The 12,106-nt window shown below is 40.3% G+C and overlaps 2 protein-coding genes across 2 annotated transcripts; one reads left to right on the top strand and one right to left on the bottom strand.

Annotated features, from left to right (window-relative positions):
- Positions 1-1,983: 1,983 nt before the first annotated feature.
- Positions 1,984-5,195, top strand: LOC311149038 (polymeric immunoglobulin receptor-like). Its single transcript, XM_084186136.1, has 6 exons — positions 1,984-2,196; positions 2,758-3,087; positions 3,213-3,539; positions 3,741-4,008; positions 4,269-4,369; positions 4,557-5,195. Exons 1-6 carry the CDS (start codon positions 2,148-2,150, stop codon positions 4,610-4,612), a joined length of 1,131 nt encoding a protein of 376 aa, XP_084042262.1. The 5' UTR covers positions 1,984-2,147; the 3' UTR covers positions 4,613-5,195.
- Positions 4,657-7,309, bottom strand: LOC311149039 (CMRF35-like molecule 7). Its single transcript, XM_084186137.1, has 6 exons — positions 7,192-7,309; positions 5,882-6,211; positions 5,556-5,634; positions 5,360-5,463; positions 5,201-5,238; positions 4,657-5,095 (listed from the first exon to the last, which is right to left on the bottom strand). Exons 1-5 carry the CDS (start codon positions 7,292-7,294, stop codon positions 5,216-5,218), a joined length of 639 nt encoding a protein of 212 aa, XP_084042263.1. The 5' UTR covers positions 7,295-7,309; the 3' UTR covers positions 4,657-5,095; positions 5,201-5,215.
- Between the last annotated feature and the right edge of the window lie 4,797 nt (positions 7,310-12,106).

Raw genomic sequence — 12,106 nt, 5'->3', positions numbered from 1 at the left:
TGTATCAACACACCCAGTCACTACAAAAATACAGGCGTCCTTCCTAACTCAGTTGCCGGAGAAGAAGGAAATCGCTCAGGGATTTCACCATGAGGCCAATGGTGACTTTAAAACAGTTACAGAGTTTAATGGCTGTGATAGGAGAAAACTGAGGATGATGAACAACATTGTAGTTACTCCACAATACTTACCTAATTGACAAAGTGAAAATAAGGAAGCCTGTACATAATACAAATATTCCAAAACATGCATCCTGTTTGCAACAAGGCACTAAAGTAATAATACAAAAAATGTGGCAAAGCAATTACCTTTTTGTCCTGAATACAAAGTGTTATGTTTGGGGCAAATCCAATACAACACATTACTGAGTACCACTCTCCATATTTTCAAGCATAGTGGTGGCTGCATCATGTTATGGGTATGCTTGTAATTGTTAAGGACTGGGGAGTTTTTCAGGATAAAAAGAAACGGAATGGAGCTAAGCACAGGTGAGATTCTGGAGGACAACCTGGTTCAGTCTGCCTTCCGCTGGGAGATGAATTCATCTTTCAGCAGGACAATACAAAACAATGCCAGATCTACACTGGAGTTGCTTACCAAGAAGGAAGTGAATGTTCTTGAGTGGCTGAGTTACAGTTTTGACTTAATCTACTTGAAAATCTATGGCAAGACCTGCAAATGGTTTTCTAGCAATGATCAACAACCAATTTGACAGAGCTTGAAGAAAATAATAATGGGCAAATGTTGCACAATCCAGGTGTGGAAAGCTCTTAGTCTTTCTTTCCCAGAAAGTATCACAGCTGTAATCGCTGCCAAAGGTGCTTCTACAAAGTATTGACTCAGGGTTGTAAATACGTATGTAAATGACTATTCACACGATTAACATTTTCCAAAAACATGTTTTCACTTTATCATTATGGGGTATTTGTGTAGATGGGTGAGATTATTATATTTTTAAATCCATTTTGAATGCAGGCTGTAACGCAACAAAATGTGGAATAAGTCAAGGGGTATGAATACTTTCTGAAGGCACTGTACCAAGGGAAGACAACTTCTCAGTGAGAGAAACCATGCACAGAAGGCTCTACAAAAAAGGAGAACACGTTTGACTCATCTCCAGAAACCTAATTCTGAAGCATCGCTCACTGAGCATGGGTGAAAACCTTAGCATCCCATCCTCGTCGTCATCTATAATGGGGATTTCAAGGTGAATAAAAGCGAAGAGCAATCGCAGATAAAGTCAATCAAAATCAATCTGCTTTAATACAAGTTGCAACAGGGAGACACCTCCAGCACAGAAGCAGAGAAAATGTCTAAGGAGGACTTTAAACGCCACCAACAGAGCCACACATGGAAGAAGACGTGTCAATGCTCCCAATGTGACAAGAGTTTCTTCAGAGCGGCTCACCTGAAAACCCATCTCCTCATTCACAGTGGAACCAAAACACTGGTCTGCTCTAACTGTGGGAAAGGGTTCAATCAGGAACGGAACTTAGAACATCAACATTAGAGTAAAGTTGTAATGAACCCCCATCTGTAGAAGTACAGATATGATGATGATAGTGAGTAGTAAGTGTCATAGGATTGGAATAAACAACTTATTATGAATTAGAATGAAATACAATAACACATAATTAGTTATATTAGAGTGATAAGAATTGGATCATCATTAAGTTAAATAATCTAATTCAGTTCCCAATAAACTAAGAGAAAAAAACAAAAATTGTGACATGATTTATACAGACTTCCATTGGTGGTTGTTCGTTGACTAACTTGATCATCTTCTAACCTCATTCTGACCAAACAAACTGTGGCAATTGTAAGTTGCAACACTTATGAACACATGCAGACACTCCAGTACAGTGTTGTACAATAATGGGTTACTATAACGCATGGATCTATTACTCATAGGAAGTTTCATTGTGTGTCTGACGCATTGATTAGGAAGTGAGAGTCAATGTCCTTGCAAATGGTATCAGACCCACTGATATGTTAAGAGTGACTTACTAGGAGACACTGTGAGCAGACACACTGATGCGGATTGCACCAGCGCCACATTTACATATTACTTTGATGTACAGGTCTATTTGACTAAGGGGAGAGTAGGCTTACATTGGTATTGACACAATTAGAACAAATAAGTACACATGGTTTCTCTTTATCTTCTCATCCTTGTCTTCGTCCATGGGCCATCAGGTAAGCCTCTCATTTAATGTGACATTTAATATGTATTATAATATATGTTGATGGATGTCTTCGGGGTCTCTAACTTTTAATAGTTAATCAGATTCTAAAGTGTTTTTAAGTCTTGGGTGTGGTAATTGCATCTATATCCCTTAAAGAATTGACTTGGTAATTTCTAAATATTGCATTCCCTAAACAACAAAATATAGGCCTAACCATATTGAAAAATAATCTATGATTTAGAAATATGTGCTACATTCAATACTGTTCTCTTGTATTAGAGGAAGCAGTATTAGCATACTGTGAAGCAAGAGGAAATTGTTGTGCAATGTTTTAGTGGCCTGTCGTGTCTTAATACCTCACTGTTCACACTATACCCCCCCCCCCTTTTCTTTTGAGGAACAAATAAATTATACTCATAAATCACGTTTTTAGAGCTATACACAAATATTGGATATTTTAGCTTTTCAATAGACACAATAAACCAATATCTAGCTTATTATAATACAGCTTTCACACATCTATTTGAAATGGATGGCACTGAACAGTCTACTATCTATTCATTCAACACAGGTTGCAACAGCCTGTGGACGGTGACAAAAAGTACTGCAAAGAGTGGCGGAGCCATCACGATCCCCTGTCACTACCACCACATGTTCAGAGACCATGCCAAATACTGGTGTAAGGGCAGATCCTGGCCCTTATGTACAGTGATGGCAAGCACCGACCAAAGGTGGAGCAGAGGAGGCATGTCAATCACAGACATCCCAGAGGAGCTGGTCTTCACTGTGACCATGAGGAACCTGCAGGAGACTGACACCAACAGGTACTGGTGTGCTCTGAAAGTGGGTGGAATAGGCAAGCCGGATGTCAAAGTATCCCTGGACCTCACAGTCACCCAAGGTGAGCTCCACTTGAATGTACATTTTTGACCTTACCCTACTGTTTGCATTGCATAATTTCTTTAAAAAGTCTGGGAAAATGTAGCATATTACAGCAATAATAAAAATGTTTATATTTTCCATCAGACTCTCCTGATCTGTCAGTGGTTGATGAGCTGGTATCTGGTGAGGAGGGGGGCAGTGTCAGTGTACAGTGTCTCTACAGTGACACACTCAGAGGAAAAGAGAAGAAGTGGTGCAGGAGTGGGGACCGTCATTCCTGTCAGACACAGACAGATACTAGCCAGAATGCATCTGCTGTGATCAGTGATGACAAGAGGGGAGTGTTCAATGTGACAATGAGGGAACTAGAGAAGAAAGATGCAGGCTGGTATTGGTGCTCTGTTGGAGACCTACAGGCTGCAGTTCATATCAACGTCACCCAGAGACCCACAACACACAGGAACACTGCAGGTCAGTTGATGCTGGTAGAGTTTGTTTGCACCACCTTATGCTTGTGATGGAGTATTCTGTTCAAGTTTTTTTTCCAGCAATGACAACATTGTTACACAAAAAACACCAACACTGAAGTTGATATTTGCAGTATTATTTCAGATGCAAAAACATTTTATTTTTGTTTCTTTCATTTCTTCCTACCCATGTTTCCTTCCGCAGAAGCAGTGACTACTCCAACTCTGCCCATGTTACACTCAGCATTCTCCACATTCGCAGACTCCACAGCTATCTCTGCCTCAAAGACAAACCCTTCCGCAACAGTAGACTCTGCTCTGACAACATCCTCATATGGCTCTGCAACTCCATATCCATCTGTCTCAGTTCCATACATCACAATCCATTCTTCCACACTGACTTCTTCACTAACAACAGTACAACCTACATGCTGTCCTTCCACTGAATCTACAACTACTAACAAGAAAATCAGGTATGTCTTGTTTGATGCTCAAAGTATTCTATTCAAAGTCCTGATTTGTCTTTGTGCAAGAGATGCACAAGATATTCCATTTACTATTTTTGCTGCATTTATTACTTCTATGCTTTGCCACAAGATGTCACCCCCCGTATGTACATTGATTTACATGTGAATCAAGTTATGGTCTGTAACTTGTGCTGCTTCCTCAAATTACAACTTTTCTTTTTGTTAACATTCTTTGATCATGATTTGATGTTTTTATTCTATTTTAGAAACATGCCCTGGCATGCTCCTATTCTCATTGTGTTGGCCATGGTGGTGTTGGTTATTGTTGTTATGGCTACAGTGAACATCTATAGATCTTCTAAGAATAGTAAGTGCCATCCTCCTTCAACTTTATAATTTCTCTTTCGGCTCCAAAATAAATAAATACATTTAATAAAATACATTTAATGTGTTTTCTTGGGAACATACTCTGTTTCATTTGTTAACCTGACCATATCATCACTGTTATAAAGCTACCCCATCCCTTAACTTATCTCTCTCTTATCTCCTGTCAGATATCAGACTTGTGGAAGGAGAGATGACTGAGCTGGTGATAAATCAAGATCAATAATATCAGTTAAAAGAGCCTAAAAATAAATTGGCGTCATAAGAAATGCTGTAAGTTTGCTTTAATATCAACCAAAATAATCGCATGTACAGTCAATGGATTGTAGCAATAACATACAATTGGTTAGAGAACAGATAAAAAACGCAAGAAACATTAAACAATTTCAGTAGATTATTCTGTTGTGGCCGAAAAATCATGAAGAACCATTCAAATGAATTGTCATCATAAGAGTACAAATACAGTAAATAGATGTCATGTTACAAAACGTTACAAAACAAACCAATAACTGAATTAAAAGTACAGGAAAAAGCAATGTGACTCTACACATATTATACAATAGCATTCATCTTTAGGGAAGGTTTGTATCTTTATAGCAGAACTGAAAGAGCTATAAACATTTGAAGACCATTTTGGTAAGGTGTCTTTCAAAAACCTGACATACTGGAGACTGAGATGATCGTATGGATCATAAAGCAGACTGCATCCCTAGGTGAGGGGGATTAAAATGATTAAAATGTCACACATTGTCATGTTCCATTAATTTTGTACATTAAATGAAGAATAAATACAAATGCAGAGACGTTGATTTACCTGTTCCTGTGTCCCTTAGAGTTCGTTCCTGTTTTTTTCTGACATAAATAGTGTTACATTTCACTTAATAAGTCAATAAGTATAATCTAATCATACGTGGTCATTTTGACAAGGTATTTGGACTCAACAATTTAAGTGATGAAAATACATAGCACTTACTTTTGTAGTCTCTCATCACCAGAGCTGCTAGGATGGTGCATGCCACAAATACCAGGCCAACAGCAACTTTCAGCAGAATAGCCAGATATCTCTCCCAGTCCCAGCTAGAAAACATCAACACATTTTTCCAAATTTGCCTCTCTGTTACAGTATATCTACACTAATGAATAAAAAAAAGCAATGGTTTCACCTCTACCTTGAGTTATCATCCTCCGTTGCTCTCAGCGTCAAGACCAAAGGGAAAGTAATCAGGTTCAAGGTTGGAGGAGATATTGCTGTGAGGGAAAGGACATTTTAATCATTGATTTGTGTAGCAAGCACCACATGTAGAGCACTTGTAAATGAAATACAACAAGTATTATTATTATTATTATTGTTATTCTCTTATTTCAACAAATGTCTCTTGAAAATGAAAGATGTACAAGGCACAATGGTTTTTCGTCTGTATTATTTGTCATCTGAAGGGGGCGACAAAGCCTTAAATGTGAGTGATAGTGACTCTGTGACGGTCTATCAGCTTACATGCGTTAGATACTTTGAGGACTGAGATGTACACCGGGATCTGCTGGTGTCCTGCTATGCACCAGTACCAGTCTGTATCGTTCATCTCCAGATGTCTCATCGTCACAGTGAAGGTGCGACTCCACGTATCGATGATCAGATCCATGCGGTCCTGAGACGCCCGTTCTCCCTCTGCAGTCAGGCAGGAGCTCCAGTTCCCAGCAGGTGTCCCGTTCCTACACCACATCTTCTCACTGTCATCCATGATGTCACTGTAGAGACACTCGACTGTGGTGTTGTGCCCCTCCTTACCAGACACCATGTTGCTCCTCACTGACACATCTGGGAAGCCTGGAATATGGAAACACAGAAACGATACACACAAAGCAAGCTCATTCTTGCGCATCACACAGAGATGCAGGGTTGGGGTCAATTCAATTTATATTTAGCTGGGCAGTATTTCTGTTACATGTATTTGAAATATGTATTTCAATTACTTCAGAGTATTTTGTAATTTGTAATACACTGGGCTGAACTACACTCCAATGTATTTTGTAACAAGATACTTTAGTGGCCCCCTTTCACCCTACATTGGTATCAGAAGTCTGTTGGAACTATGATGTGATAAGAGCATCTGCTAAATGAACTACATATAAATGTAGTAATGTAAAGATGAACAATTGCAAAGCATGCTGAGTATTTTTCTAATGCCCTGAAACAAAGCCAATAATTAATACCTATTAATGCAGTTAATTTTTGCAGTTAATTTTGGTATGTTCATTTTCACATATAATTTACATTTACATTTTAATAATTTTGCAGACACTATTATCCAGTGTCTTAGGGGCTCTATTCAATTCGCATCGCGGAAGTTCAGCTTTACAACGTGATTGAAATTTAAAGGCACTGTTCCCGCTTTAGCGGAGACTGCATTCCCAGTAAACACTGCATATGTCGGCTCAATCGGAAATGACCTTTACATTTCTATCACCAAATCTGTATAGCTTTAGCTTTACGTATTGAATAGAGCCCTTACTATTTCCAGTTAGTGGATTCCACTAAGGTAGATAAACAACAACATATCACAGTCATAGCAAGTAAAACATTTATGTAACCGTTAATGAGGATGTTGTTGCTGTTCAGGCGGCTACTTGTAAATTCCAATTCCAATTTTCCTCATTGAAAAGCATTGGAATCTGAATGTCAGTGTACTTCCTGAATTGACTGCAATTTAAATGGAATTTACCCCTACCCTGCAGTGACATTTTGTTTTGAAAGCGTAACCAAAATCCAACCATGACAAAGCAGGACTATGATAAGTATTATATCACCTGCAGTGACAGTCAGTGACAGAGATGCCATGTAGAGGGGGTTTCTTCCATTGTCAACAGCACACACATACTCCCCTGTGTCCTGAGTCTGCAGGTTCTGCATGGTCACAGTGGAGGTATGCTGGCTGGGGTCATCTGTGATGGACACATCTCCACGTTGCAAAGGAAAGTCAGTACGCACTATGGTAGCGCAGTCTAACTCTCCCTTCATCCTGCACCAGTATTTCACATCCTCCTTGTACCTCTGGTCATAGGGACAGAGAGCAGAGAGAGACTGGCCCCTGTAGAGAGTGACCTGGCTGTCTGTCACCGTACTGTTCTTTGGACCTGTGAGAAGAACAATTACATACTGTATGTTGGCAGAGATTAGGCTAAATCACTAAAAACCAGAAGAGTGATTGAATCAAAATCAACATGGGTTTACTAACGTTATATGGAAGACATGATGATGACATTCAGCTCTTCATTGGAAATAATTGTAATAAAGACTTGGGGTGCTGTAGACAAAAACAAGATAAGAGGGCAGGTTACCTGGTGGTGGCATTTGGACGACCTGTTGTCCCCTGTCCTCTGCTGAGCTACAGATCTCCTGGCTGATACGTTCAGAGATCTCCGTCAGGCCTGAGAAGTTCTGGACGAAGAACACATTTTCGCGATGGCCAGTGATCTTGTTCAGACCCATCAGTGAAGCATTGGCACCCCCGATAGCATATAGAGACACACCATGATTCTTGAGCTCATCCAATGACGCACTCAAATTCTCATGGAGCTCACTGCCCATGATGACCAACCCAACTTTAGTCACCCATTCTCCTCTCACACCCTCCCTCTCCTCCCTGAGAAGCTCACTCATCATCTCCCAATGTGGGTTAGTCTCTGTGGTCAAACTGTTTGACTGTCTCAGATTCCAGATGTGCTTTAGGATCTCCATGTTGTTTAGGGGAGTGCTGAGCTTGAACGCCGTCGTGTCATTGTGTCGACTATAAGGAACCAGGCCCACTCGAACCTGGTCCTGCCCCAGGTAGAAGCAGTGCAGCAGTGATCGGAGGAAGTCTTTGATAAGCTCAAACTCCTGAGGCATGATGCTCTGGGATCTGTCATCCAGAATAATCATGATGTCGATGGCAGCTCCCTGGGAACAGACTGGCAGAACAAACATGAATTACAAGTCTACCTAATTGTTTAAAACATAACATATGGCATTATGTTGTAATATAGCAAAAATTATATATTTAGAATACACTACGGATGGAAATGGAAACTAATTCAACAAACATTTCAGGGGAAGGAAACCTGGATATAACTCCTACTCATTCACACTCCAGGCTGGTGTAAGTACCTGTCAGGTTGCTGGACACCCTCTCCTCTGCCAGTTCACAGAGCCTCTGGGCGACATACGGGACACTGCTCTTCATGTCTTCATATGACTGAATAAATAACACATTCTCTTGATTGCCAGTGATCATTAACATCTCATTTTTTGAAGCGCCTTCAATACCAAGGCACATGAGAGAAACGCCATGTTTCCTTAGAAGATATGCTGATCTTTGTATGTCATCATTGGCTTCTCCATCTGTGATGACAATTCCAATTTGGGGAACACCTTCAGTTGCCCTGCTGCCTTTAACCTTCTGAAACAGAGACATCATAAACCACAGGGCTTTTCCAGTACGTGTGCCACCTCCCATTTGTACAACAGAGTAAATACCCTTCAGGATTTCACTTCTGTTCATATGGTCATTGAGCCTGAACACAACTTCTGGTGAGTTACCAAACTTCATCAGACTGATTCTGATATGGTCAGTGCCCACAAAAAAAGAGTGCACCAGGGTATCCAGAAACTCCTTCATAATCATAAAGCCTTCAACTGGTACGCTACCAGATTCATCCATAAGGATAACAACATCAGCCTTCAATCCCTGTGGGAAAACTGAAAGAAAAGCTATTTGTCACAAACTTGATGATACTGTAACATTACAAATGAACTACATAAGGTAAAACGACTGAAAATGCTAAAATATTGTACTACCTTCTCCCTGAGCTTCTGCCGCTTTGCTGAGGTAGACAATCAGAAGAACGACAAATGTCCATTTGGCCCCCATATTCACGCTTTTGTTGAAAGACAAACATCAGAAATACATACAGTGGATATAAAAAGTCTACACACCCCTGTTAAATGCCAGGTTTTTGTGATGTAAAAGAATGAGACAAAGATAAATCATGTCAGAACTTTTTCCACTGTTAATGTGACCTATAATGTGAACAATTCAATTGAAAAACAAACTGAAATCTTCGAGGGGGAAAAATGAAAAATAAAAACCTTACAATAACCTGGTTGCATAAGTGTGCACACCCTCTTATAACTGGGGATGTGTCTGTGTTCATAATTAACCAATCACATTCAAACTCATGTTAAATAGAAGTCATTACACACCTGCCATCATTTAAAGTGACTGATTAATCACAAATAAAGGTCAACTGTTCTAGTAGGATTATCCTGACATTGTCTTAGTTCCATCTCAGAGCGAAAGCCATGGTCTGCAGAGAGCTTCCAAGGCATCAGAGGGATCTCATTGTTGAAAGATATCAGTCAGGAGAAGGGTACAAAATAATTTCCAAAGCATTACATATACCATGGAACACAGTGAAGACAGTCATCATCAAGTGGAGAAAATATGGCACAACAGAGACATTACCAAGAACTGGACGTCCCTCCAAAATGTATGAAAAGACGAGAAGAAAACTGGTCAGGGAGGCTTCTAAGAGGCCTACAGCAACATTAAAGGAACTGCAGGAATTTCTGGCAAGTACTGGCTGTGTGCTACATGTGACAACAATCTCCCGTATTCTTCATATGAATGGTCTATGGGGTAGGGTGGCAAGACAGAAGCCTTTTCTTACAAAGAAAAACATCCAAGCCCGGCTGAAGTTTGCAAAAACAAACATCAAGTCCCCCAAAAGCATGTGGGAAAATTGTTATGGTCTGATGAAACCAAGGTTTAACTTTTTGGCCATAATTCCAAAAGGTATGTTTGGCGCAAAAACAACACTGCACATCACCCAAAGAACACCATACCCACAGCGAAGCATGGTGGTGGCAGCATCATGCTTTGGGGCTGTTTTTCTTCAGCTGGAACTGGGGCCTTAGTCAGGGTGGAGGGAATTATGAACAGTTCCAAATACCAGGGAATTTTGGCACAAAACCTTCAGGCGTCCGTTAGAAAGCTGAAGATGAAGAGGAAGTTCACCTTTCAGCACGACAACGACCCAAAGCACACATCCAAATCCACAAAAGCATGGCTTCACCAGAAGAAGATTAACGTTTTGGAATGGCCCAGCCAGAGCCCAGACCTGAATCCAATTGAACATCTCTGGGGTGATCTGAAGAGGGCTGTGCACAGGAGATGTCCCCGCAATCTAACAGATTTGGAGCACTTTTGCAAAGAAGAGTGGGCAAATATTGCCACGTCAAGATGTGCCATGCTAATAGACTCCTACCCAAAAAGACTGAGTGCTGTAATAAAATCAAAAGGTGCTTCAACAAAGTATTAGTTTAAGGGTGTGCACACTTATGCAACCAGGTTATTGTGAGTTTTTTTATTTTATTTTTTTTCCTCAAAGATTTCAGTTTGTTTTTCAATTGAATTGTTCACATTATAGGTCACATTAACAGTGGAAAAAGTTCTGACATGATTTATCTTTGTCTCATTCTTTTACATCACAAAAACCTGGCATTTAACAGGGGTGTGTAGACTTTTTATATCCACTGTAGTTATTTATGCTGCAATTAGACAAACTCAGATATGTTTATTACTATGACTACTATTTTATTAATTTGTTACCCCTATACCATTACTATGACTAATAATGACGATCAAATTAGTGTTGCTATATTACTTACCTGATTCATCAAGAAACACAAATTTAAAGAAGATGCCCACTGTATCTTAATCAGAAATCCCCACTCTCAGATTTTACTGTACACCCCACATAGTTTGCAGGTCATGTGAGACACACGTTCTCTGCCAGCAAAGTACTACTGTCCTTCCTCAGATCACAGAATGTATTATTATATGGAAGCATAATTGCCATGGTAACACAACACGAGCACACACACACACACACACACGATGTGTGAGCACACAGCACACAGCATTATCAATGTCATCACTTAGATACAGTATTTCCTATGACATTATCATAAATGAAGAAGACGAAAACAATCCTACAGTCCAACACTTGTGGTAAAAAGGACCTACGAATTTTGTTGGTAACACTAGTAGGTTGGTTGTAGAATACCAAGTTCTAGTAGCTGCTAGACCACTCTATTTTGAGTGCTTGAGAATATTGAATTTCCAGGTTTCCTGATGTGAACAGAAACAAATATCAATAATGCTTTTGCTCAATTTGTTTTCCATTTACAGGTCCACCTGTGTCTCTTGTGACTCAAATTATTATTTCCAAATGAACAGAACATGGTTTGAGGGTATGTGAAAAGCCTGGCCATTTCTGGTTGTTGATGTTTAGGAAAATGCTGCTTGTTTTGTTTATGACTATCGAGAGCATACTGGCAGGCTGCATCACAGCCTGACGCGGTAACTCCACCGCCGCTGACCGCAAGGCTCTACAGAGGGTGGTACGCTCAGCCAACAAACCATTGGGTGCACACTGCCTGCCCTCCAGGACACCTACAACACCAGGTGTTGCAGGAAGGCTAAGAATATTATCAAGGACCTCAGCCACAGCCTGTTCTCCAACACTCAGATGCAGGCAGTATAGGAGCATCATGGCAAAAGCTGTCAGACTGGCCAATAGCTTCTACCCCCAGAACACCAGGCTGCTGAATAGCCACCACTAGGAAGCTACCTGCTCCACCTGTATTCCCCAGTCCTTAACGATTAAAAGCATACCCACT

This window comes from Coregonus lavaretus, assembly GCF_964263955.1.
Source record: "Coregonus lavaretus genome assembly, chromosome: 21".
NCBI classification, from domain to species: Eukaryota; Metazoa; Chordata; class Actinopteri; order Salmoniformes; family Salmonidae; genus Coregonus; species Coregonus lavaretus.
This window is presented reverse-complemented; position numbering and strand designations above follow the sequence as displayed.